The sequence below is a fragment of the Ostrea edulis genome, chromosome 4, assembly GCF_947568905.1.
Source record: "Ostrea edulis chromosome 4, xbOstEdul1.1, whole genome shotgun sequence".
In the NCBI taxonomy this organism is placed as follows: domain Eukaryota; kingdom Metazoa; phylum Mollusca; class Bivalvia; order Ostreida; family Ostreidae; genus Ostrea; species Ostrea edulis.
Window position 1 is genome coordinate 68,151,804 of NC_079167.1, and position 27,772 is coordinate 68,179,575.

General features: G+C 34.5%; 1 protein-coding gene and 1 long non-coding RNA gene across 4 annotated transcripts; one reads left to right on the forward strand and one right to left on the reverse strand.

Moving 5' to 3' along the window:
* LOC125671871 (uncharacterized) lies at positions 1 to 27,379 on the reverse strand. Of its 3 annotated transcripts, none has more exons than XM_048907857.2 (2): positions 26,794 to 27,379; positions 1 to 1,151 (listed from the first exon to the last, which is right to left on the reverse strand). In XM_048907857.2, exon 2 carries the CDS (start codon positions 1,115 to 1,117, stop codon positions 332 to 334), a length of 786 nt encoding a protein of 261 aa, XP_048763814.2. In that variant the 5' UTR covers positions 1,118 to 1,151; positions 26,794 to 27,379; the 3' UTR covers positions 1 to 331. The 3 variants fall into 3 exon arrangements, with proteins under 3 accessions (XP_048763814.2, XP_048763813.2, XP_048763815.2); XM_048907856.2 differs by lacking the exon at positions 26,794 to 27,379 and adding an exon at positions 23,791 to 26,313; XM_048907858.2 differs by lacking the exon at positions 26,794 to 27,379 and adding an exon at positions 1,260 to 1,383.
* On the forward strand, positions 18,812 to 21,061 carry LOC125671872 (uncharacterized). Its single transcript, XR_007368766.2, has 2 exons — positions 18,812 to 18,910; positions 20,945 to 21,061. It is a non-coding gene; the product is annotated as an uncharacterized LOC125671872 (long non-coding RNA).
* Positions 27,380 to 27,772: the final 393 nt, after the last annotated feature.

Here is a 27,772-nt window from a genome sequence, read left to right on the forward strand (position 1 = left end):
TACGAAACCATATCATTTTAATTATAAAAATCGTGCAAATATTTATACGGATTTTACAGACGTAAAAAAATGACTGAACACTTACAAAAATTGAGTGAAATTTCGTTTCTATATAATATATCGTCGTTCGATGAAAATTCTACGTGGGTCGATGTGAGTAACACATATCAAACAATTCCATCTAACATCTGTAGCTAATCAATACTATTAACGATCAGTTGAATTCATACGAGCACTGAAACGCCGTAAACAAACTGCACTTCAATGGCCAATTTGCTTCATAATCTAATTTTCTTTGACTTCTCGCTTCCTCACTTCAGTTTTCTTTTCGCTAAACATTTGTGACGATACATCCTTTGATTTCCCTTTGTTGCTGTTCTGTAGTTTCTTCGAACACGGCGTCATTTTCATTTAACAATTTGGATTTTTCTTCACCAGACACATTTTCTTCATTCGCAGACGACACCGATGAACGTTCACTTCGTCTAGGTTCTTCATCGTAATCTTTGATGGACTGCATAGAACATGAGGATGTAATGCTAACTTTAACAGTATCTTCAACTGAATCTTCAAGTAGATACTTATCTTTTTCCGGATCTATTAATTTGGCAACGACTGCAGTGATCGATTCACCGTCTTGCTCAAACACATTTGACTCCCCCATTCCTTCACATTCGTTCTCAAATTCACATTCTTGGTCACATGCACAGGGTTGAAAACTCACTTTTTTATTATCCTCACTTATCGGTGTTAAATTCTCACAAGTCGTCCGCTTGTCGTCCATTATTGATGAATTTTTGTCTAACCGTATCCTTTCTTTCTTCTGTTGTTCTAAGTAATTAAGTCTAGCTACCACTTGCTGAACTCTGGCATACCTCAAAGCTGTATGGGGATCCTCTGCATAGGACAAATACTCGTCATATACTTTATCTTCCTCAATTTCCTGCCTCTCTTTCTTCAAATAGAGAACGATTCCAATGATAATTCCCAAAGAGTAAAATAACAACGTCACTACTATGTACAGGACAGCTTCGATTTCCGAGTCGTTCTGAGAGACGTTGGGCTGTGTGGTCTGATCAGTGGTGCAGCTATAAGTCGTGTTTCTGGAAGGGACCATCTTAATTAGCTGGCGGAAAGAGCATTCTCCCAGACTGAAACAGATAATGAATACACTGATAGGAAAATACGGTCCAACGAGTATGTAACATTCAATATGCTCAGTAGCAATTTTTTCTCTCTTAACGAACATTAAATTTCACCTCTCTTTTTTCGCAAACAAACAGTTTCAATTAGAACGTAACGGAGAAACAACATATATGATCTAAGAGTGAAATGACACTATGTTCTGTTAAGATGAACCATCTGAAACCAATTATTCGTTTTGAAGTATATTTGAATTGTTGTGCGGGTCATTGATTAGTACACTGGTATCAATGGTATGCAAAATAAAACACGCACCCCTCTGATCAATGGCAGATGGTTGGTAAACACTTTTGTCAATAATAAATCGCCAAGGCTGACATTCCCGTGAATATTTGTCATTCACAATCGTAGTGTAAAAGTGTATAATTCCCTATATAACACCATAGTGTGTAATTGACTAGATTATTGAAGAAAAGTTTTGTGATAGTGGCTTTGCCGTAAAAGATTTCAACAATATTTGATACCAGTATATTAATTCATCTTTCGTAGTACTGTTTACAGTGTTATTTTCACCCTGTGTTATTTTCGCCTTTCTACATTTGCAGACAGTTTCGTCCCGTTTTATATCATTTATAGATGTGCAGAACGATAGCCATTTTGTCTGCACGTGCATGCATTGCATGATTTGTACACTAAATTCGGAATCCATCTAATTTTTTGTTATTTATTAAAATCGTTTCATATTCATATCATAGGTAGATATTGAGACTGCATGCACGTGCTTCGTTTTGATTGGATAACGCTAAAACGCCTAACTCTCTTATGAATAAAAGGAAGAAGTTAATTATCAAAGCATAGGTAGATAATGTGTTTATCTATAGATTAGTGTAATAATAATTAACAGCGATCACGCGCATCCTCTTTTAAAGTTTCAATTTTGAAAGGACCATCGTGACTTTGATTTTCATCAAATTCTACTGATGTTGAGGTTTTAGATGTGTCTTGGTACTCCTTACAAATTGGTATGGATAGAATTACTGCTCAGCACCGGCATGCATTAGAACTGAATTCTGATTGGACGATTTTAAAATCACAATATCATCTTCATATGAGTGAAATATTCTCGAGAGGGATGTTAAGCAAGATACAATCATTCAATCAATAGAATCACTATAATTATGTTCCCCAAACAAAGTTTGGGAACATATTGTTTTTACTCTGTTTCTTATTATTATGTTCCCCAAACAAAGTTTGGGAACATATTGTTTTTACTCTGTTTCTTATTATTATTATTATTATTCTTTTTCTCCGGTACTTTTTTGTCCGGTAGTGTTCTCAGAAACTACAAAAGGGATCGATATGAAACTTTCCAGGATGATAGTATAGCGTTTGTAGATGTGCATAGTGATAGTCATTTTGTTTGCACGTGCATGCACGCGCGCGCACGTGCATTCCAATTTTGGTATAAAAAATGGAAAATCAGAATATTGAAGGAAGCGATATAAATCCTAAATAGGATGATAGTATATGATTTGTACATATGAAAAATAATATTTATTTTGTCAGCACGTGCACGCATGCGCGTGCACGCGCATTACAAAATTTGTACACTAACTTTGGAATCAGTCTAACTTTTTTGTTGTTCATTGAAATGGCTTGAAATTCATATCAGAGGTAGATATTGAGACTCTTAACTGATTTGCATGGTCAAAATTACCAATTTGCACGTGCATGCACGTGCGCTTCATTTTGATTGGATAATACTAAAACGTTTGTAACTATCTTGTTTATGAAGTGAATGAGATGATATTCACAGCATATGTAGACAATATGTGTATCTATATATTGGTGTAAGAAAAAAATGCCCACGCGCATGCGCGTGCAACGTTTTTAAATTTTCAATTTTTAAAGGACGATAACGTTTTTGTTTTTCATCAAATTCTATTGATATTAATGGTTTAGATGTGTCTTGTTACTCCTTACAAATTGTTGTGGTTAGAATTACTGCTCAGCACGTGCATGCACGTGTGCTGAATTCTGATTGGACGATTTTAAAATCGCTATAACTTCCTTGTATTTGGTGGAAACGTTATGAAATTCACACTGTGGGTATATGATACAAATGCCTGTTGAACGACATCAACAAAAATTCGGAATCATACACGCGTGCACGTGTATGCGCGTGCAACGCTTTCTTTCATTTTTTTTGGTACTGAAATGAGCATATTGAACGTACTACATGTAATTAAAGGCTAATATAAAATGATTTTTTCCTATAGATTCACAAGGACATCACTTTTTAATTGGGGGAGGTTTGGGGAACATATGTAACGGTCCCCGTTACAATTAGAACTAGTTATTATTATTATTATTATTATTATTATTATTCTTTTTCTCCGGTACTTTTTTGTCCGGTAGTGTTCTCAGAAACTACAAAAGGGATCGATATGAAACTTTCCAGGATGATAGTATAGCGTTTGTAGATGTGCATAGTGATAGTCATTTTGTTTGCACGTGCATGCACGCGCGCGCACGTGCATTCCAATTTTGGTATAAAAAATGGAAAATCAGAATATTGAAGGAAGCGATATAAATCCTAAATAGGATGATAGTATATGATTTGTACATATGAAAAATAATATTTATTTTGTCAGCACGTGCACGCATGCGCGTGCACGCGCATTACAAAATTTGTACACTAACTTTGGAATCAGTCTAACTTTTTTGTTGTTCATTGAAATGGCTTGAAATTCTAATCAGAGGTAGATATTGAGACTCTTAACTGATTTGCATGGTCAAAATTACCAATTTGCACGTGCATGCACGTGCGCTTCATTTTGATTGGATAATACTAAAACGTTTGTAACTATCTTGTTTATGAAGTGAATGAGATGATATTCACAGCATATGTAGACAATATGTGTATCTATATATTGGTGTAAGAAAAAAATGCCAACGCACACGCGCATGCGCGTGCAACGTTTTTAAATTTTCAATTTTTAAAGGACGATAACGTTTTTGTTTTTCATCAAATTCTATTGATATTAATGGTTTAGATGTGTCTTGTTACTCCTTACAAATTGTTGTGGTTAGAATTACTGCTCAGCACGTGCATGCACGTGTGCTGAATTCTGATTGGACGATTTTAAAATCGCTATAACTTCCTTGTATTTGGTGGAAACGTTATGAAATTCACACTGTGGGTATATGATACAAATGCCTGTTGAACGACATCAACAAAAATTCGGAATCATACACGCGTGCACGTGTATGCGCGTGCAACGCTTTCTTTCATTTTTTTTGGTACTGAAATGAGCATATTGAACGTACTACATGTAATTAAAGGCTAAAATAAAATGATTTTTTCCTATAGATTCACAAGGACATCACTTTTTAATTGGGGGAGGTTTGGGGAACATATGTAACGGTCCCCGTTACAATTAGAACTAGTTTTCTTATATTTTTGTTGCAAACATTATGAAATCAATACTGTTGGTATATGATACAAAGACCTGTTCAATAACATCATCATACAAATGTAAGTCCGGAGTCATAATAATGTGCGCGTGTATGCACGTGCAGTGCCTTCTTTCATTTCATGGTACCGGAATGGCAACAACGTACTAATTAACGGTTGAATATATAAGGATTTAGGTTTACAATATGACTGCCTAATGATTGGTGTGAAAAGATGCTAAATCAAATTTGCATAAAGCGAGAATGAACGTGCATTGTAATTTTTAAATCTTTAATCAGGAATTGATCTATGACATTTTGAGATTTCTGGACCGTTTACTTAGTAGCTGATACATGTTGTCTGACGTGTTTCATACTGATTGTTAAGCCGTTCTTGGCACACTGATTTTGACTGCGGATAATTCCGTTTACCTGATCAGGATATAGGGCTCACGGTGGGTGTGACTGGTTGACGGGGGGTGCTTACTCCTCCTAGGCACCTGATCGCACCTCTGGTGTGTCCAGGGGTCCGTGTTTGCCCACTATCTATTTTGTATTACTTGTAGGAGTTATGAGATTGATCACTGTTCGTTATCTTCACCTTTCATATACACACACGCAAGTACATGCGTTCGATTTTGATTGGCTAACATTTCGATAGCCGGAAAATCTCTTAGGGATGAGAAAAGTGGAATGGTGTATTGACATCATAGGTACCTACACATGTACTACAAAAACTTAAAATGTAATATGATTGGTTGTGCAGAAGCTCCATGACGTTTGGGGAGCATATGTAAAGGTCCCTGTTACAATCGAAATTAATTTAAGATGAGTCTAAATTAAATTGGGCTTCCATATAGGATAATTAAGATAAATTTGCAAGCAGTCACGCCACAAATGCTATCATCTTCATAATAGATATTAATTGTCTTAACCGAACTAGTTCACCTATCGCGAGGCAATTGTTTTGGCTTTTTTAAATTTATTTTTTATTTTGCTTTAACTGATTCACAATAAGACGGTTTGAATGGTAATGCAATCCGCCATTTATTTAATATAACAAATGACGAAAAATAACAGTTCGTCATTTTCATGTTGGTCGCTTACTCAATACTGTAGAATCATCAGATTTCGTGGGAGCTCAATTTTCGTAGATTTCGTGGGTACCTCTCTCCCACGATTTTCAAACCACAACTAAATACACAATTCAGATAATATTGCAATGTACAGAGACCATATCAACGAAATTACATCTCAGCGAAAATATTGACAATCCACCACATTTGGCACCCACAAATTCAAATAATTCCACAGTATTGTTTAATCATGTAACGCCTATGGGAAACCATTTTTATACGCCCGTCTTAAGACGGGACGTATAATGGTATGGCGTTCATGTCCGTCCGTCTGTTAGCTTTTTCGTGTCCGACCCGTAACTTAAATACTACAAGGCCTAGAATCATCAAACTTTGTCTGTAGATATATCTTGGGTAGAAGGTGTGTCGCACATTAAAACCAGGTCACTGACTTTTCATTAAGAAGACATCCGTCTGTCCGTCCGTCTGTTAGCTTTTTCGTGTCCGACCCATAACTTAAATACTACAAGGCCTAGAATCATCAAACTTTGTCTGTAGATACATCTTGGGTAGAAGGTGTGTCGCACATTAAAACCAGGTCACTGTGACTTTTCATTAAGAAGATATGGCCATATATGGCAAAAACTTGTCCGGCTCATAACTTGAAAACTATTAGACCTAGAATCACCAAAATTGGTCAACTAATGCATCTTAGGTAGAAGGTGTGTCGCATCCTACTTTAAGGTCACTGTGACATTTAATTAAGGTGATATTTAAAAAAAATGTTTTAATGGGTACAATCTATACTGTTAACAATATGTGACGGGCGTATCATGTGCCGTGGCGGTGCACTTTATTCTAATTACTGTCGAATCAAATGCCTCTTCAAGATACATGCAAGATCCATCTCTCATCTTTAAAAACTGTCCTATCTCAATTCAATAAAGACAACGTGTTATATTTCTTCAGATTTATTTACATTAACGCGATATTTTTAATTATTCTAAAAACAAAACTTTTTAAGACAAAGGTTTATCAAAAATATTTCTAAAATTAAAAAAAAGTTAATTCTGTCTCGCACAGATCGACAGATCTCTCCTACAATATCTCATAAGTAGATATCTTTCTGACTGGTTTACTTTGAATAGTAGATATATTCTTTTTTTTTAAATATAATTTCCCATAGAAAGAAAAATATCCTTTATTCAAAAGAAAATAAGATTTTTATGCAAAGAGATATCTGTCAAGCAGAATGAGATATTGATTTTCTATGAATTATAGATAAATTGTGAAATGTCTCGGAAAAAATAAAACAGGTACAAATGTAGTTGTCGGTTAATATCAGCAAGGAATGGTGGGTAAGAAACGTATTCTGAGTCAAGTAGACCTACGGGATTTGAGAACTACAATACCATTAATATCAACTCCACATCTACATCTGCATGGTAGATTACTTTGGGCGAAGCGGCTTTTATTTTGCTGCTTGTGTTGACCATTCTAATTATTGCTATTCATCTATCAAAACATAGGATGTGACAGTGGCAATAGAAATTCAATTAAATAGCAACAAATATTTATACATAGGGGAAAGAACAAAAACAAAATCCAATCAAGACTGTAGAGTGAATTGCGTGATTGACAAATGTAAATATTCCATCGATTGTTCGTGAAATGAGCATATGTTTACATTGATCTGAAAACGAGGGTAGATGAAATAAACATAAAAGTGAAATAGAATGAATAATAGAAAAGGGGAAAAAATCTAACACAAGGGATGTTGGTAAGGATTAGATAATCAATGTTTAACATTATATCGTTCTACAGAGTCCACAGAAATTATCTAAAACAATGGTTGACATTTTATAGCATGCCAGAAATGCATGTACTGCTTGGTCTGAATAAAGGACACAACTCGATATTGATATTAATTAGCTCCGAAAGTCATCCCAAGAGAAATGTAAATAAAGTTTATAGATCATGTTAAAAATAATATCCTTAAAAGGGTAAAAGTATCAAATTCCATCAGAAAAGTTTTGAAGCATTTGATTCCATATACACCAAACATGTCGTTATTACTTAAGAGATAAATTTCATTTTCAAAAACTTATGAGGGTATGGACTGCGACGCTACAGGCCGGCATACTTCATGAAGCCCTAACGCGATTCATGAAAAGTACATGTATGACCTCATGAAACGTTGCAGTTCATATCTTCATGCATTTTCAAAACTGAAATTTACTTTTGATATTTACATTCTACTTTCATTTCTGTCGCAATACCCAGCCGTTAAAATAGACGCATTATATTTTTCAAGATTCATACGCGCATTGTTCACAACCTCGGCGCATTCATAGAAACTGAGATCAAAAGTGAGCTCGTCTAAGTTTTTTTTTTATCCTATCATTACAATTTGGAAGGATATCAAAGGCAAGAACACTAGTAATGTAAAGAGCAAGAACACTAGTAATGTAAATATATATATGTATATAGATATAATCTGGCTTTAGGATAAAAAAAAAAAACTTAGACGAGCTCACTTTTGATCTCAGTTTCACTTTTCACTACGTGTTCCTTCTATAAAAGTGAGACTCACATCAAAAGTGAACCAAAGTTTTATGGCCCCGCAGCCAGTGCCTTGTTGACTTCATAATTGCCCTAAGTTCCAGGAATTGATTTTGATGTATTTTAATACTTGAACGATAACTTTCAGCGTCAGCCAGTCAATCTGGAGTTTGTTTCTGACGATGAAGAAATATTGAAACACGGATATGATAACCCAATTCACAACACACTGCTGCAGATTCATTTTATTTTGGAAGTCTTGACCAACTTTTTGCAAGGAGGATTTATTTTAAATAGAAAATGGTGTAGATATGTTCTTTATCGCAAATGACTTTTATATACTTGCGTAATATACTTCAAAATGAACTCTTGATGTAGATTTTTTTTTTTTTTAAAGAAAACACCTTGAATAAAGCGTTACTCAAAAGTTTGTTAATGTTTGAAAATTTTGTAAAATATTGATATTTGAATATATATATTTTTTTACATTTTGAGCGGCTGCAACAAGGTGAATTGGTATCATGGAAGAAAAGTATATTGACTTAGGAAGTTCGAGAACTTTCTGCATGCGAACGAATCGAATGATAATGGAGGAATACTGAGTATGTGTTATCCCGTGCTAATAATAGTTCGAATTTTCCCGAAGATAATTGTCATGGCTAAATTTATTGGGAAAAAGAGGGTACAATTTATGCTAAACATAGATACATCTTGTCAAACAAATTGGCTTCCACTGAACTTCGGAATGCCGAAGTTAACATTCTGGCTCAATAATGAATGCAAATAATTACAAAATTACAGCTATTAAACAGGACAGGAATATTGGTGTTTAAGAGTTTTTAGAAATTTGCTAGCATAAAAAGGAAAACATGCACTAAAAATTAATTGGACTCACCATATAATGACTAGGCAAAAAAAAAGGGGGGAAATTAAGTACCAATTTTTTTGTAAACTCATCATTAAAGAACAGAGAAGATTTCTGTAACATAACACAACAAGGTTGATAAACTGTTTAGGGAAGCAATATCTTTTAAGTAGGGGAGACTGTTGTGATGTTTCGAGCTATTGACCCAAACCTTATTCCTAACCTGAGAGACTACACACAAGTACAAATAAATGACCTTTACCGTCTTTCGAAATATACTAACTTTGACTCAGTATGGTGTACTGGTCATTAGGATAAATTTTTATTATCTTTTTTGTCATTCCCGGAGAACGTGTACGAAATTCTGTGTTAGAGTAATATTGATGGGAAATCCTCTGTAGTATTTACTAATAGATTATTAAAATACATCTATAGTATCATATTAAACGTACTAAGGTACTAAGCTTATAAAAGTGGTTAATATTGATGTGTTTACCGGATGGAAAATTTTCACCGTCTTTATGTACATAGAATAATACAGTATCTACTACATGTGTAATATGACGATTCTGTCTAAACTGTTCGACACAGCTGAACATATACAATATCAATTAGCCGATTTCTATAAATACTGTCAAATCCATCAGCTCACTGGGGATTATTATAGATTATTGTATTCAGTGGAGGTAATTTGATAAATTTCTGTCCAACGTTACATACAAGATATTATGCATTATAACTGGCGATGTAACAAAGTCCCAACTACATGTAAAATCTCCGATTTCGTTAAATGAAACATCCCGGTATGAATGTTGTTTTCAATCAATTGATATTCATATTGATAGAATTTTTTATAGACAATTTTTCATTCCTTTGCATAAAATTACTTGTATATTTTGTCATGGAATGGTTAATCTTGCAATTAATTAATGCGATATAGAAATAGAATTTGATGTAACATGCGCGGGAAAGTACGAAATCATCATCTGCATTTTCGTACAAGATTGTATATTATTTAACGTCTCGAGAGAGAAGTTTTCACTCATAGGGAGAGTGACTCGAGACGTCACCAAGACCGGTGAAGGGCTTCAAATTTAGGCCTATGCTCGGCCCCTTTGGACATTGAGCAGTGAGGTTTCTTTAGTGTGCCACACCTACTGTTACACGGGACATCTCTCACAAAAAATTGTACACATTTTAAAATGATGACACAGGTTTCATAGCAATTGAATTGAAATATCGGCATTAATGTGAATGAAAGACGAAGATAATGAACAGTGATTAATCTCATAACTCCCACAAGCAATACAAAATAGATAGTTGGGCAAACACGGATCCCTGGACACACCAGGGGTGAGATCAGGTGCCTAGGAGGAGTAAGCATCCCCTATCGACCGGTCACACCCGCCGTGAGCCCTATATCTTGATCAGGTAAACGGATCTATCCGTAGTCAAAATCAGTGTGCCAAGAACGGCCTAACAATCGGTATGAAACACGTCAGACAGCATTTGATCCTATTGTGAGTTGTCGAAATTTAATCAAATTAATCCTTTCTTTCGATTATGAGTATTTGAAACGTTAGATGCAATTTTCTTTGAAATGAAGGACACAAATTAACTTTAGGAAGATGAATGTATCAATTAATGAATATTAATATGACATCAAGGCTCTCAAACGTCCATAAACTATACATCTGTTACTGCGGACGGAAGTAGGAAGAAATTCTTAATGGAATTACAGCACATTCAATAAAGCCTTGCTTTGCAGCAAATTTGGTTGAGATAAAAACTAATCTAATTTAGGATATTATCAGTATACGAATAACTTACGTCATTTTCCTCAATCGTCTCTACAATGGCGACTGTATATAATCAATAGGGCAAAAGCAACAGTATCTAGTAACACAAAGTCAATACCCCGTATGCAGAAATTCACTAATTTCCGGACTTCTGTTAATAACTTGGTAGTTTATTAATAAAAAAAACTGCACAGAAGTGACAGCTTTGTATGAATCAATGATATAGCTATAGATTAAGTATTATAACAGTTCCCTCTTCAATGGATGGTGTAAATGCCATGTAAATCCTATCCACTCGTTCACCGTCTGTTTTCATGACATAATCATCATACAGGTTTTTTTCCAAAGATTCTACGGCTAGCTTTTCAAAAGTTCAATGGACACCGAAATTTCCAGTAGAAAAACAGACATCTGTAATTCCATTAAAATTGATAATGTATCTAAGGTAGCTCCACTCTCATGGAACTTATCAAAATCCAAAGTAGAAAAGTTGTATTGATTTCCACATACATATAGGTCTTCATATACGTTAATTTAATAAATAACTGAAGAAAATATATTTGTTGCCAGAATTTTAATGATGTCGTACATACTAAAAGAAAAGTTTATGTCAACATCAGAAATACATATGAATTAAATTGTATATATCAAGGAAAACATGTTTGTAATATAAATAATTGATTATTTACTGAAAATATAAACCCTTTCAATATCAAATTGTTTATATATATATATATATATATATATATATATATATATATATATATATCCAATAATAAAAGTCAAGAAACACAAAACTCGAATAACATTTCACTGTTAGCGCTTTCGGCTTTAATGCCTCTTCAGACAGTTATAAAATGAAATAATATTGCTAAGTAACGTCAACATATCACGACGTAAGTAATTGTCCTTTGTGACGTCATAATAAATTACACTGGTAGCCGTATAATACACACACTATTAGACAAAACTTGGAAATCAATATTACAGAGTTCAGTTCAATGTAGTTTCAATTTTACACAGTTATTTTCTATTAAAGCTGTATGACCCGATTATCATGTATTATTTTTGTACATAATTACTTTAAAGCAGATTAATTACTTTATAAAGTTATTAACTTTCCCTTAATTACATGCTTGAAAACATCTGCATGTAAAAGAAAACAGTGCAAATATTATTTAGAAAGTAAATATAGTGGGTACATATATAAATCACCCCATAATAGACGTCTATAAATAGACCCACGCGCGTCAGGGGAATCCCAACATGATGTATTAACTCATACGCAACTGTCTAGTTTTAAGGCTGAAAGAGCGTAAAACAACGAATTACTAAGAGGTATTTGATATTTTTATTTCTATTAAACTTATGGTACGCTACTGTTATAACAAAATACACAGCTTTACACAGATAAGACCACCGATGATCTGAAAGTTTGAACTGGTCACGTGACTGTCACTTGAAATGGCAGAGTGACGCGGTTATTTGTAAACATCGATTTAAAATCAAATAATTTTGGTTAAAACAGGTGAAATAATTTATGATATGTCGTACAGCCTCATAACTACATACGTGCGATGATTTAATAGCGTTTTTACGAGATGGAAAAAAATATTGTAATTCGGACCATACAGCTTTAAGTTTGGGATTAAACAATTTTATAAAGTATTCCTCCTTTGTAACTCTGGAAATTTCGCAGTCATTATACATTTTATAAAATGGAAATATGTTGAAATCTCCATGACCACAATTGGCAAAATGTTTGGAACATTTTCATTTCTATTAAACTTATGGTATGGTACTGTTATAACAAAATTCACAGCTTTACACAGATAAGACCACCGATGATTTGAAAGTTTGAACTGCATGTAGTCACGTGACTGTCACTTGAAATGGCAGAGTGACGCGGTTATTTGTAAACATCGATTTAAAATCAAATAATTTGGGTTAAAACAGGTGAAATAATTTATAATATGTCGTACAGCCTCATAACTACATACATGCGATGATTTAATAGCGTTTTTACGAGATGGAAAAAAATATTGTAATTCGGACCATACAGCTTTAACGATCAACATTTCAAAATTCAAATCAACCATGTATGAGATCCGTATACTCATTAAAGTATATATGTACGGTTAACATTTCAAGAAAACGGTGTATGTGTATATGGAACTCGATTTGCAAAAAAAGTCCTTATTTTTCATGCATGTTTACGGATACTATATTGCTATCGCAAAAAAGTTCATTGCAATTAATTACTAGCAGCGCTTCCATCTTCATGAACAAGACTGCATTAAATTATATGTGTATATTGTATATATAATAAACATTAAACTGAAAGAAAACAAATCCAAAAAATTAAAGTAGGGGTCTAGTAGCGTGACGTCATGTCCGGATTGAACTCCGGTATTGGTTCACGTACTATTATTATCAAACGTATTTTTACATTTACCTGGATGTTTTTCCATTTAGTAAAATGAATACAATAACACTCAATCACTTATATTTGAGTAGACTATGGCTCCAATCTTCTTTCCATTTTTTGTCATCTAATTCGCACATAAAAACCAGAGGTACATATTAATTTAATTGATATACAGGGGTATTACATTTTAAAATTATCTGTAAATTAAAAAAAAAAAATTCATGATATGCAATATAATGCAATTGTGGAATTAAATAAAACAATTCTGCACTTGTTATATACTTTTTATCTTCTATTATGTGAAAATCATGTGCATCTTCAAAATGGCTATTTTGGCCAAAAAAAAAATGTAAATATAAATTGAGATGCTGTGAAAATATTATGCTTAGAAAGGGCAGATTTTTTAAATGTATTTTAACAAGCATTCATATATGAACATAATATGTGAGTTTGAATGAAAAATCTTAAGTCAAATTTTTAAAATATTCATATTAGTGGTGTTGCAGTGCCGTATTTTTGACTGCCGAGGGCCTGTATTGAGTTCAATTTTGTACCACCATTATTAAAATACATGAAACTGTGTTAAAATTTCACTTTTAAATATTTAGTTCGACATGTTTATTTCATATTTGAGGAAAAAAATTGCAGCATCATACCTCAAACAAAATTTTATGGACATATTTTAGGACTTCTTCAATGAATTATGATATTTCCGTTTGACAAATGGGGGTACACGTAATAAAAATACCATAATTTACTCATTATACTGACAACCCCCCATTTTTTTTGTTGGTTTTTATCATACCCTCAAATGAACAATCTAATCATTTAAACTAAAAATTTTGAGAAATCACAAGTAGGTCCAGGACTAGGGACCTACCTTAAATTTCATCACAAGCGCTTTCATTTAAAAAATCCCCAGTCCCTGCTGAAAAATGTTCCCATTCGTGCGCGGCGATAAGCTTAGATATTTTCTCCGTCCGCCCATTGCATTGTGACATCAAATGTTATGACTGTAACAGATGAACATCACGAATACTGTATAGTTCATTTCTTGCCACTCAATGTTCACCGATCTTAAAAGGCAACTCGAAAGTAAAACGCTAGCGCTTTCATTTTCCTAAATGTACTTCCTTGTTAGCTGTTAAGAGTATTTTTTGTTCGGATAATTATAACGATCCTGATTCTGCGGTCGCGATTCATTACTTATTCTTTTTGCAGAAGTAGCGTAATGAGGTTTGTTGTGCATTTTTCTGACATGCATAAGGAAAGTGCTAACGTGTGTGGAAATCACTTTAATTTACCAGTAACTTATGTGTTTCTGACATTTTTTACCCCTTGGATCACGTGATAGTGCACCATCCTTTTACACAAATTGAATCCCGTGTGGTATGATCTTACAGAACCAATTAAGTTTTATTTAGAGTTCTTAAAGTGATACTGTATCAAAACTTCGATATGAAGGCGTTGAAATAAATGGGAAACGGAAATAAAGAGAAAACCCCTAGTGACGAATAAAAGACTAATTCTGAATAAAGAGAAAACCCTTAGTGACGAATAAAAGACTAATTCTGAATAAAGAGAAAACCATTAGTGACGAATAAAAGACTAATTCTGAATAAAGAAAGTTTGATTTGTTTTACGTCTCTTCCAGAATTTTCACTGACCTTGAGACGCCACCAGCTCTAGGTGAAGTGCAACACCTTCAGACCTATGCATAGAGCTTAGGGCCGTCACAAGGAGGGTTCTTCTGTGCTCTAACGCCTGCCGTGACACAGAACTTCCATCAACACCTCCCGGTCTCGAAACGAACTCTCAAACCACTGAACCTTCGCGGCATAAATATGTAATTTCTGGAGATAAACGATTCAGTTTGATTAGAATTAGACTCCATACTCATTATCCTATTGTTGGGGATTGATTGATTGTATAATGTTAAACGTCCTTCTAGAGAATTTTTCACTCATATGGAGACGTCACCATTGCCGGTGAAAGGCTTGGCGCTGACACTCTTTGATCAAGGAGGGATCATTATCGAACCACACCTGTTGTGACACGGAACCTCGGTTTCTGCAGTCTCATCCGAAGAATCGCCCCATTTAGTCACCTCTTACGACAAGCAAGGGGTACTGAGGACCTATACTAACCCGGATCCTCACGGAACCCTATCGTTGGGGTATGGCAGAGATCATCTACAGGTCATCTTTTGATAACCTTAATTATCCAATCAAATCGTCACTTCCACGACTCTGGAAGTCCAGGAACGATAACTCTCTTTGTTATTTTTTTCGGAACGCCTCGTTTATATGTTTTAATTTGTTTCATTATATATTGTGATTGAAACGCGATGTTTTAGTATATGTTCCCAAGCTTAATATTAAGGATGCAAGTATTCTAACACCTCGGCGTATAGACTATAAAGCTAATATATGTGTGCTTTGTGGTTTCGCATTTGTGCAATCAGAGGTAACTTCATTAGGGGAAACAATTTGATAATGAGTATGGGTCTGATTTTAATCAGACCGTAAACGATGGTAATCATCCTACAAATGTAGGTACATGCACACATAGGACCTTTCATGAAGATGAAAACATGTAGTAAGTTCAAAGACTCAAATGGAAACATGCTTTTATCATAGGGGGATTTTTCATTTATAATTAGCCTGATGCTTACTAATAATATTTCATCATCAGTACTTTTTAATTAGCATTTGCTGAATAGTACATTTAAGAAATGAGCTTGTTTCGCCACGTGATCAATCCTGTGAAGCCTGGAAAATTTCAGCTCAGACAATTTGATCCTGTACCAACCACGTTAATATCCCTGCGAACATTTTAACAAGGATCTTTATTTCTTATGTTGACATTTGAGGAAAATGACCACTGAGAGTTGCGATCCTAACTGTCCGCCATACATTATACCTAATATTTGAACGAAGCGAGACACTAAAATATAGTTCTAAGACTTTTGAGTCAGTATTTATTACTTACGTAAAGTTAAACAAATATAAGCTATGAACGATATAAATTACAATCAACATATAACTTTCAGTGTAAGAAATAATTTTTTAAAACCCTTTTTTATAGGAAAGTGTTTGAACGAACTGCGGAGGAGGAAGTATGGAACTGTAAATTGGTCCTTCGAAGTTAGCACGGTTTTAAAAGTTGGGTTGCAGTGGTGTGGTTAGAATTTCAACTGTCATTCTTCTAGTAGGGTACGTTTGGTTAGGTTAAAAAGTCTATCTATGAAGATGAGGAATGTGCAACAGAAACGGGAGGCAACATAGATGTCTCAAGATTGAACCTATCCATCAGTATCAACGTGATACGGATTGCTTATTGCAGACAATACAGAGCTGACCTTTATTTTCTGATCAGCTGACATGTTTCTGGTGTACGTTTACAGTGATACTTGACATCTATGGCCAGACATTAACCTGATGTGCCGAGCGTGGAATGCAATCCGGTGTTGCTAATGGACGAAATGGCCGTGACAAGCAAATAGTGGGAAGTGTATCTAATTTTGGCGTTTTATGTAAATATTCAATAAATGAGGAATACTGTTTAAAAACTTTTTTCTTATTGTCAATTTTGATATCCTACTTTATCCTTATCCCCAACTTTACGTGATTGTTTACATGAAAGGTACATGTGTTTCATACCGATTCTTAGGACGTTATTGGCACACTGATTTTGACTACGGATAACTCCGTTTACCTGATCAGGATATAGGACTCAAGGCGGGTGTGACCGGTCGACAGGGGATGCTTACTCCTCATAGGCATCTGATCCCAACTCCGGTGTGTCCAAGGGTCTGTGTTTGCCAAACTATCTATATTGTATTGCTTGTAGGAGTTATGAGATTGATCACTGTTCGTTATCTTCACCTTTCATGTAACATACGCCATGTGATTACATGTAGTTTATGAGTGACCCCTTGACCCTTTAGAAAGTTCATACAGAGGTTATCTGATTTCGTATTTAGTAAAATAGTAGCAAACAACTCAACTTTATGACAAACGAGATTACATCAACTTCTCCATTGTCAACTTCCAATGTTTATGTAGCAATGTTCCATTTTCACCTGCACATCTTGTTTATGTCTCTCAACTGATTCGATACGCGAGACCATGTTCCGATCAATTTTAAATTTGACACAGGCTACTGTGAAATAAGTTGATGTTACAGGGGTTTCAATAATATCGTTTAAAGTCAGCATTTCGCAAATTGTATGGTCGTTATGATTATTTAATTTGCAAATACAAGCTATCACGGGATCGGGTGCTGTCTGACGTGTTTCATACCAACCACAAGGCTATTGCTTACATACTGATTTTGACTACGGATTACTCCGTTTACCTGACCAAGTTATAGGGCTCACGGCAGAAGTTACCTGCTCAACAGATAAAAACTTACTTCTCCTAGGCACCTGATTCTACCTCTGGTGTGTCCAGGGGTCTATGGGTGCCTTTCTTTTAATTTTGTATTCTTTATAGGATTCATGCCATTGATTGATGTTCGTTATCTTCACTTGAATGATACGTTTTGTTATTTACTTGTGCAGGTATGTACAATGATGTACAATATATTTTACACTGGTGGAATTGACCGAAATAGACAACCATTAATATACAAAATGTCAATAACAGTTTGATTTATAAATGATTGGATAATTCAAAACATTGAAACCGGCTACCAGAGTCTACGAAACGATATCAGTCGACCATGTCTATTATTGGATTAGATTCTTTGATACATCTATACTGGCTACATGAGTTTAGCAAACAAACCATCCTCGGTCATCTTTGTTTACAGGTAGGGTGTAAGACTTAGTCAATAGTGATTAAAGACGCGAGTTTGCATTGGGCGACCATAAATAATATTAACCAATCGTATTTATTAGTGAATTAATTTTGACGTTGGAAATATTAGATGTTATATTGACCTCGAAGGCACGTAAAGATAGACATTCTAGTTTGTTGGGTCCTGTGGGGATTCGGGTTAGAATTGGTCCTCAGTACCCCTTGCTTGTCGTAAGAGGCGACTAAATGGGGCGGTCCTTCGGATGAGACCGTACAAACCGAGGTCCCGTGTCACAGCAGGTGTCCCTCCCTGCTCAATGGCCGTAAGCGCCGAGCGTAGGCCTAAATTTTGCAGCCCTTCACCGGCAGTGGTTACGTCTCCATATGAGTGAAATATTTTCGGGAGGGACGTTAAATAATATTCAATAAATCAATCTAGTTTGTTGAATCTCAACCAACTAGAAAGTTCAGAATTATTCTATCATATATCAAAACAGTTTGTCCACCTGCTATGTATTGTTGAAAAAGTTTGCGTGGCAGAGGTGTCATTGACTTCCCAACCAAAGGTTGATAATTAACTAGTAACGGACTCTATATACAAATGCTAGGTCTACGGATGTCGATGGCCTTCATTACATCAACAACTGTTTTAGGCACCCACAAACACAGCTGTGACAGACAAATAACATTTTTTGTGGAAGAAATAGGAAGCTGCATATTAACAAACTATACAGAGACTACTCTATAATGCTTCAAGCGAGATTCTGAAGAACAAAGTGGTAAGACACAATTCCTCTCAATCTTTTAACCTTTAAGAACTCTGATTTCCTTTAATTGATGTTATGGTTATGAAGACCAATTCTGGGGGGAAACACGAAAAATCGATTTGGAAGCAATCTAATATTTGGCCCCTTATCTTACAATGATGAAGTTCTGAAATGAAGTCCATTTACATCCGGTAGGAAAGTGACAAAGTGAAATATATAATCGGTTAACATAAGCATGAAATCCTCTCTAATGATAAATAAATATTCCTATAATTCCTGAGATATTAGGCGTCCACAGTTTGATAGTTCACCCGATTCAAGTCTATTAACTAACTTAAAATGAATAAACATTTAATTTGGAAAGTTAATTACAAATTCCCGGTAATTAAGGAAGCGCATGTCTATTGATTGTGAACTCTTGAATGACAAATTCCCTCACCAGTATAGTCTATGTTTATATCAAGAAATCTAAGTGACAAGTGTTCTTAATACATGTACGTGTATATGCTATATAAAACAAATACTAAGTACTCTATATTGAAACCAAGACAGAACCAATTCACTGCCCAGGGAGCTGAACGCCTGGCTCTGAATCAGTTCACTGCCCAGGCAACTGAACGCCCGACTATGAACCAGTTCACTACCCAGGCAACTGAACGCCCGGCTCTGAACCAGTTCACTGTCCAGGGAGCTGAACGCCCGGCTCTGAACGAAATATCGTGAAATTATCAAGTTCCTCGGACTTTTGAACAACTATTTCCAATTGAACTCTTGGATTGATTAAAGTACATTAATTTTGCATTATATACGTCTATGACATTTAAAGCGATTTTCCTTTAGCGCCAAATATTTTAAATATGTATTGATTTACCAATACCAGGCGTCTTTCTGTATTTCCCGTGGGATATAATTCATGATTACTGATAATTAGCTTATTTCGTGTTGCCAGAGACGAGACAGAGATAGGTCTAATGTTGGCTAATCCGCTTAATGCAATTTAACTTTGCCGATTCATTACCTGATTATTGCCCTTAGATAAATAACGACTTTAGATTCCTAATAGCAATGATCAATTGCACTATTGCATAGAATATCTTAAATGTATATCCGTTAAGAACCACGGACATTTCAAAAATTTCATTACGATTACATTTGTTTGCGAAAACTGCAAGGAAAATGGTGTGATAAATTAATTGTAATAATTCATAGTGATTTCTACTATTCTAAATACTTTATAAACAAGAAATTCTGGATTTCTATTATTTATTTATTTTGTGTGATGTAAAAGTAACACTCATTTTACAGTGTTTAAACAAAGTATCTCTCAAACAGATATCGACATCTCCAACTTAAAGGTTCCGTTTGGAACAGAGGAAACCGTGGCTCTTCATACAACAGATGTTGAACTTTGGGGAAAATTATATCCGGTATCTGGTTCTAATACAGCGATATCTCTTTAATAAAAGAATAGTTTTGTTTTGTAATACGACGCCTATCTAGTAATATTTACTTGTGCAGTATTAACCATTCAGAATATTTTCTAACTAGAGTATACGCAGTTTTACTCCATACCGTTTGTTTGGTGTGTTGATTGGTTTTATACTGTTTAACGTCCCACTAGAGAATATTTCACTCATATGGAGACGTCACCATTGCCGGTGAAAGGTTGCAAAACTTAGGCCTATGCTCGGCGCTTACAGCCTTTGAACAGGGAGGGATCTTAATCGTACCACACCTGTTGTGACACGGGGCCTCGGTTTTTGTGGTCTCATCCGAACGACACCCCCTTCCCCCCCAACCCCCATTTAGTCGCCTCTTACGACAAACAAGGGGTACTGAGAGTATATTCTAACTCGGATTCCCACGGGGCTTGTTTGATGAAAGAATGTATTGGGGGGGGGGGGGGGGGGGGGGGGGGGGGGGAGTGTTATGATTATGATTGGGGTTCGAAGTTGAAACATGTTTATTTCATGGAAAGACATGTTGATTGGAATTATTTTAAAGTGAAAATGGTATAGCTGTATCTTAATGTTTTGTTTTATACAGATGGCAATGTAGAACTGTACAGTCTGGTAAAACCTAAAGAAGAACCAGTCTCTCCTGCCACGGCATAGAACAAATTAACTGCGATGCAACAAATAAACTATTTCGTTCTGAACTTCATCATTTCTTTGTAAATAAAACTCTTGAAGAATTAGAATATATCAATAACACGCAATGTAGAAAACTCTCATTTTATGATGACAAAAAAACCCCAAAAAACCCAACCCTCGAACGAACAAAAATTAGAAATACAACCATGTTTCACAAACTAGAAATACAACTATATTTGTGTCTTCCAATTCACAAGAACCTATGATCATACATACATGTATATATAGAAACAGGCAGATATTGTAATCTTGTCATTCTTAGATAAAACCAACTTTGCAACCATTGTAAGACCAGTGTTGAAGATGAAATACATTTTTACTTTATTGACTTTTATACAACATTTAAGAAAAGAGTATTTAAAAATAGCATATGATTGTCATTCATAGAGAAAACCAACTTTGCAACCATTGTAAGACCAGTGTTGAAGATGAAATACATTTTTACTTTATTGAATTTTATACAAACATTTAAGAAAAGAGTATTCAAAGTATCATGTGATCTTGTTTACTCATTCCTCTCAATCTTGTGTCTACATATTACGAAATTTGTTTACATATCAGAGACTCCTAAATCTTAGAAACAAAGGCTTGTAACAATTATAATATCATGTCACACAGGGTACATGAATTTGTTTATATCATATGGCTAATAACACGTACATGTGTTTTAGTGCCAATAAATTAAAGAATTGAATTAAATTCACACTTTAGACTTCAAACGTGCGTTCTGGCACAAGTCATCCCTGGATGTTTTTGTCACAAATCAGATATCTCTGTTTGGAATTATAAGAGATATGTCTCGTTAAACATTTAAGTTTAATTGATAACCCATTTTAGAAAAGGTTAATCTTTTATTTCCATCAAATATATTCTAACCAGAGATATAACTTTAATGTTTGGGTTAGGAAATATATTTCTAGCAATTTGTATTACTTCCACAATAAGAGATCATATTTCTTTGGAAAATATAGATATTCTTTAAACTTCCGGTGATACATGCATCTCTTTAACTTTATAGATATTCCTGTTTTGAAGAATTAAAACTTCTCACTGAACAACGAAATCTCGAGAGAAATCTCTTAAGATTAAGAAGCGTCTGTCTATTCATGAGACATCTTGATATCGGGATGTATTAAAGTAACACGGGTTATCATTTGATCGCCTCAGTTTGATCGAACAAGCAAATCTAAATTTTACACCGAGAGCATTGAAAAAAATCTGTATATCAAAACATGAAACAAACTGTCCCGGAAGTCATACGATCAGTTGTACCAGTGTGTCAAACTGGAAATGCAATCACGATGAGTGTCTACATGAATGAAAGGAAATGATCTGTTATTAGACAAAGCAGTAAATGTTGTTAGTGACACACACAGAGCTTCAATTTTGCAGCATTTCACCGGCAATTGTGCGAGTGAAAATTGTTCGAGAGGGGATATCAAACAATGTACAACCATCCACACTTACAGGGTGAGAGAGGTGTAATTTTCTGACTCATATAAAATTGAGAGACCCTTTTCATTCTGAGCTTTGTGAATTCATGGATGAAATAAACTTTGTAAGCAAAAACAGAGAACAAATGTAAATCTTCTCCAGGGTTTCCTGAATGCGTAGGTATTTCTATCGCTAGGAGACTGTACAAACACAAGCAATAGAAAAACAATGCATCGGTAGACCGTCCATAATTTTACACATCTATCACTGAAGTGTGTAATAAAGCATATGGTTGTTATTGATTTCGTTTGCATTCTTAGTTTTAACCACCGAGAAATGCAATAGATGCTACAGACATTTTAACAGTATACAGTTTTCATTATGATTGCATGTATATCATATTTTATAATTTACAAAGCATTGCAAATATAACCTAAAGGTTTCAAGAGGCAATCAGAATAATCAATCCTTCAACATCAAAACTGATGCTACACTATTAACTTAGTTCTTCAACAATAAAACGACAAGTCAAATGAGTGGATAAAAAACCCGCTAAGTTTGCAGTGCCGAGTTCGACATGCCCTCAATTCAGACAACTGATGACTCGCGATGATAATGTCGTAAAATATTACGTTGCGTTTCAAGGTTTTTGGTAGGTGTATGGGTTACTTCCCTCTGAGAGGCAGATTGTAAGATAACATAGATAATAGAAATGATGTTAGGAAGCATGAAGGATGTGAACTCCATTAAGAGTTTATCCTGCTTATAATCAAGTAATTCCAAATAAATTATCATTAGTATATCTTGTAATATACCAATGAGACAGCTCGTGCGTTTCTGTTATCTACAGGAAAACAACATAGATAATGTTAGTAATAATTATTCTTAATTCAAAAGAAAATCATAAAGGTTGTTTCACATTTTAGGTTTTATTTCAAGGCAAATACGACTTTGAATTGCACGAAAGTTTATCAAATCTAATAAAGCACACTTTCGTGCAATCTATGTAAACTTCGTAAAATGCAATACGATCTCATTCTGTGTTTAAGTTATGGATATTGTAATGAAATTGCTTGAAAAACAGAGATTTAAGATCCTATTTTTCAAAACAGCATCCATAAATTCACAGGATATGTATTAGTCACAAAAGAATTACATAATTCTTCTCATAAATCACTAAACTTTTACACAGTTCAAATGATTTTACAACCCTATACTCTAAGGGCAACAAGTATCCATATCTAATGCTTAGCAGAAGCGTTTCACACAATTAAATTAGATACCTCAACCTCTGATAATACTCACAGCTCCAAAAGCTTCATTCCTGTCAAATGTAAGGAGACCTCACTTAAAGATGAACCAGCCTCATAAAATATTGACGACCAACAAAGCACGAAGTGTACGTGATGACTAAGAGTACTTTGAGATCCTTATTCTAGTATAATGCAAGTTATCATCCATTTTTTTTTACAAGATGGATCTAAAACCATGGAGATATGTAATCGATATCTTACAAGTCTTTGACATCATTAGTGCAACAAGTTTGGGAAGGGGGGGGGGGGGGGTTGGTTCAAAGAAGATTTTGTATTTCGTATTTGAAATTTCGATAATAGTGAATATAATAAATATCTTTGATGTCAGTTCTATATGAGTCTTGTACGGGGAATACCGTTATTATTTGTATTAAAAATCAATAAACCTGAATGGAAACCAACGAGTGAAAACTACATAAAGAAGATGATATTTCGACAAGATTATCGTGGAGGTAGATAGATACATTGTTGTGTATCGTGGAGGTAGATAGATACATTGTTGTGCAGTTTTTCCTTTTCTAGAAATCTTTCATTTTTATTGTAAATGATACGGGTTGTAACCTGTAGTTACCGATTTCTTTTATACATTTACGGATGATACAGACGAATGGATCCTGCTTCCTATTACAAATTGAACCTAGCAACACATCCTTAAAACCCATATCCTATCTTTCGAGCGACATCCGAAAATGTCGATATAGCATGTCACTTTGTAACAAATCAGTCGACCATTTAAAAAAAAAAAAACCCACTAGAATTTGAAAATCGAAATTCAAGTGTAAAAAGGATTTAAATATTTTGCTACGAAAATTGAGAAATACACTGGTGAAATGTACATGTAGGTATTATATTTATATTCTTTCGTAGAAGTGAATAAATCCTTAACATTATATCATATGTCATATTATAAAGACATCCTATTTAAGATCATAGAGGTAACTCAAACGCAAGAACCTTGAAATATTCAAGATGCAAACTCATAGAAACATAATAGTTGTAGGGTCATAGTGACGTCATAGACATACCAATTGTAAGGTCATAGTGACGTCATAGACATACCAGTTGTAAGGTCATAGTGACGTCATAGACATACCAGTTGAAAGTCATAGACATAAATAGTATATCAGTTGTAAGAGAAACATACCAGTTGTAAGACATACCAGTTGTAAGTTCATACAGACTTACCAGCCATTAGATCATTGAAATCTATTAAACGATTCTATTGAATTTTTCATCACTTCTTTGTATGTTAACTGCTATTGTGAGTACATGTAGTTCCTCTTGAAAATGAGGTTTCAGGAGTTGATATTGAATTAGGTACTTGATGAAGAAGTGTCAACAGATTCATTTATTTATACCGTGGTTTCCTAAATTTTCGTGGGTGTGAACTTTCGTGGATTTGTAGATTCGTTAATTCGTTGACAGCTACATCGCGTTTTTCCTTAATGAACAAATTTGTACTTTACTGATAACATAATTTCATGGTCTGGTACAACCATAAAAACAACAAAAATTGATATCGATTGGAAAAAAAATGACGAAACCACAGACGCGTCAATTCAATAATGAATCATTGTTTTAAATGTAACTAATCATTGCATTGTATTTCAATACATTTCTATTCACAGCGTAATTTCATTGGAAATAAAAAGTCGCTGACTTTATTTCAAATATATTGGTATTTAAATATAATCGAAGGCTTTAACAAATTATACTGCATGACAAACGATTCAAAGCAAAAACTCATATATTTTAAGAATTCGAGGATGAGATCAGAAGTTAACATGACGAAAAATGACAATTCATACACCGGGACCCTAATATGATATTAACAGCTTGCAGCACGCTTCGGAGACGGGAAATCGCGATTTCCGAAAATTTACTAATAAGTGGATTATCTCCTGAATGTGCTGAAGAGATGCAGAGAAACAAACCACGGGAGTTCAATACGAAACATGGCACGTATTGTAATTTCACTTTGGAAAATCAATGGACGAACCAACGCCTAGCGGTTTTTTTTTTTACTAATTCAGCTGTTCTGTTGTCTAGTTTTTATGAAATTCTAGTAATATGCATGCTATCATCGCCTGCTTTAAAAGAAATATAAATTGCATTTAATATTTCCCAAGGGAAAAAATCCCATAATCTGGCCTGTTATGATGCATTATTTCATTTTCTGTACTAAATCATTTATAGAAGTGCTCCTTGGGGAAATTAATGCTTACATTTTCAGTCTGTACAAGTATGCAGGTATACATATCCGATAATAAAATATAACGATCCTAATTGAAAACATACAGCTTGTCCTGTCAGTAACCTTTTAACAATATGTTTCGTCATAAACTATCAATTATGACTACAAATGCAATCCCAAAACAGATACTTAGGTACTCAAATGACATATTAGTCTTAGATAGTCTCATATGACACTTTACTCGTGAACTTAATCGGGCACCTTCATCTCGATTCTAAAATGAGAAATTCTAACCGTATATACAACTTCTAATCGTCTTCTAAAGGAAAACAAAGAAAGGCGTTACATGGCTAGGTATATGCACTTGTATTGAAGGGGTCAATGATTTAGCCATCCAGCTGTGCACTTGGTTTAATCAAGGCAGAATAATTAAGATAATGGCAATATTGATTATTCAAATGCTTTTAAATGATTTCAAATTGTATCGCGAGTCGTGGATCGTATATGATATTGTTAATCGTTACCACCGTTTACACAAGTGCTCCGAAATCATACATTACATAAGAATATTCTGAGGCAATGTGTTTCAGCTTGAAGTGAAATATCTGTCTTCTTATCTATATCGTGATATTGTACATCGCTGAACAAAACGGCACCTCACCTATTCAGTTTGAAAAATTACATGTACAGTGAGATACATGTATATTCATATGAATATCCATTTTTTGAAAGAAAAAAAAAATGAAAACAAAGATAATCGCTGAATATAAATAAGATGAAAAATAAATTTCCTAGACAAACCTTTGTTAAGAAAATTCCTTCACTGTCTATTCATCAGTGGCCTTTCGCACAACAGCTGTAGGCACAAGCATCGTCAGTAAAGATGAAGGTTAAATATATTTATGTTTATCATATATGTTTTCCGTCAAATAACCATCTAGCACGGTGCAGTACGTTTTGCTGCCAAACATTCTTTACCTTGTGACCAAAAATTCTCTCTCCAAGTCTAGGTGGTCTAACTCCGCGGAGAAAATCTACTAGAACTACTTCCCATTAAAAGTGCTCTTTCCGACGTTCCTGACAGCGGTTATAGATACACCCAGCGTACGTTTATGAATAATTGATTAGGTTATTAACAATCAACTTTCTCTGATGATTGTTTACATGGACCTCCAGTGTCACTATGGAATCAAGGCCTCGACATATAATGGACGTATTCTTATCCTTTTGTCTTTACAATTAGAAGAAACAGCGGTGAATTGCTTCCTTGTGTCATAAATGCCACATGCATTTTAAACATATACCTGATATTGATCTTGATAACGTGTGATAAATTTAACACGTGTTTCCAAATAGAACAAATGTCTCTTAAAACTTCAAATATTTTCCTCAACCTGGGTAGGCACACGAATAATTACTGCTAATCAATATCGAGTTCCAAAGGCAAAAATTTTAACAATATTGTTTTATTGATTGCATTTAAGAATATTTTTTATGTTCAATATTGTTATTTGCATAACACTTGCCCCACTTTGGATACCCCCCTCCCCTTTCCGAAAAAAATCGTGATAATTTTTTTTCTTGTTTACAAAATAAAGCGTATCCATTTGTGCAGTAAATAAGAGTAAGTGGGTTTCACCAGTTTCCATTAGTGCTGATCGGCAGTCAAATACAAACTGTGGATGCTGTAGAAATGTAAATAAAATTTGTCATACAAGGTCAAGATTAAGTCGCGTCACATAATACGTATCTCAGGATAACAGCTGTACAAATTAGAATT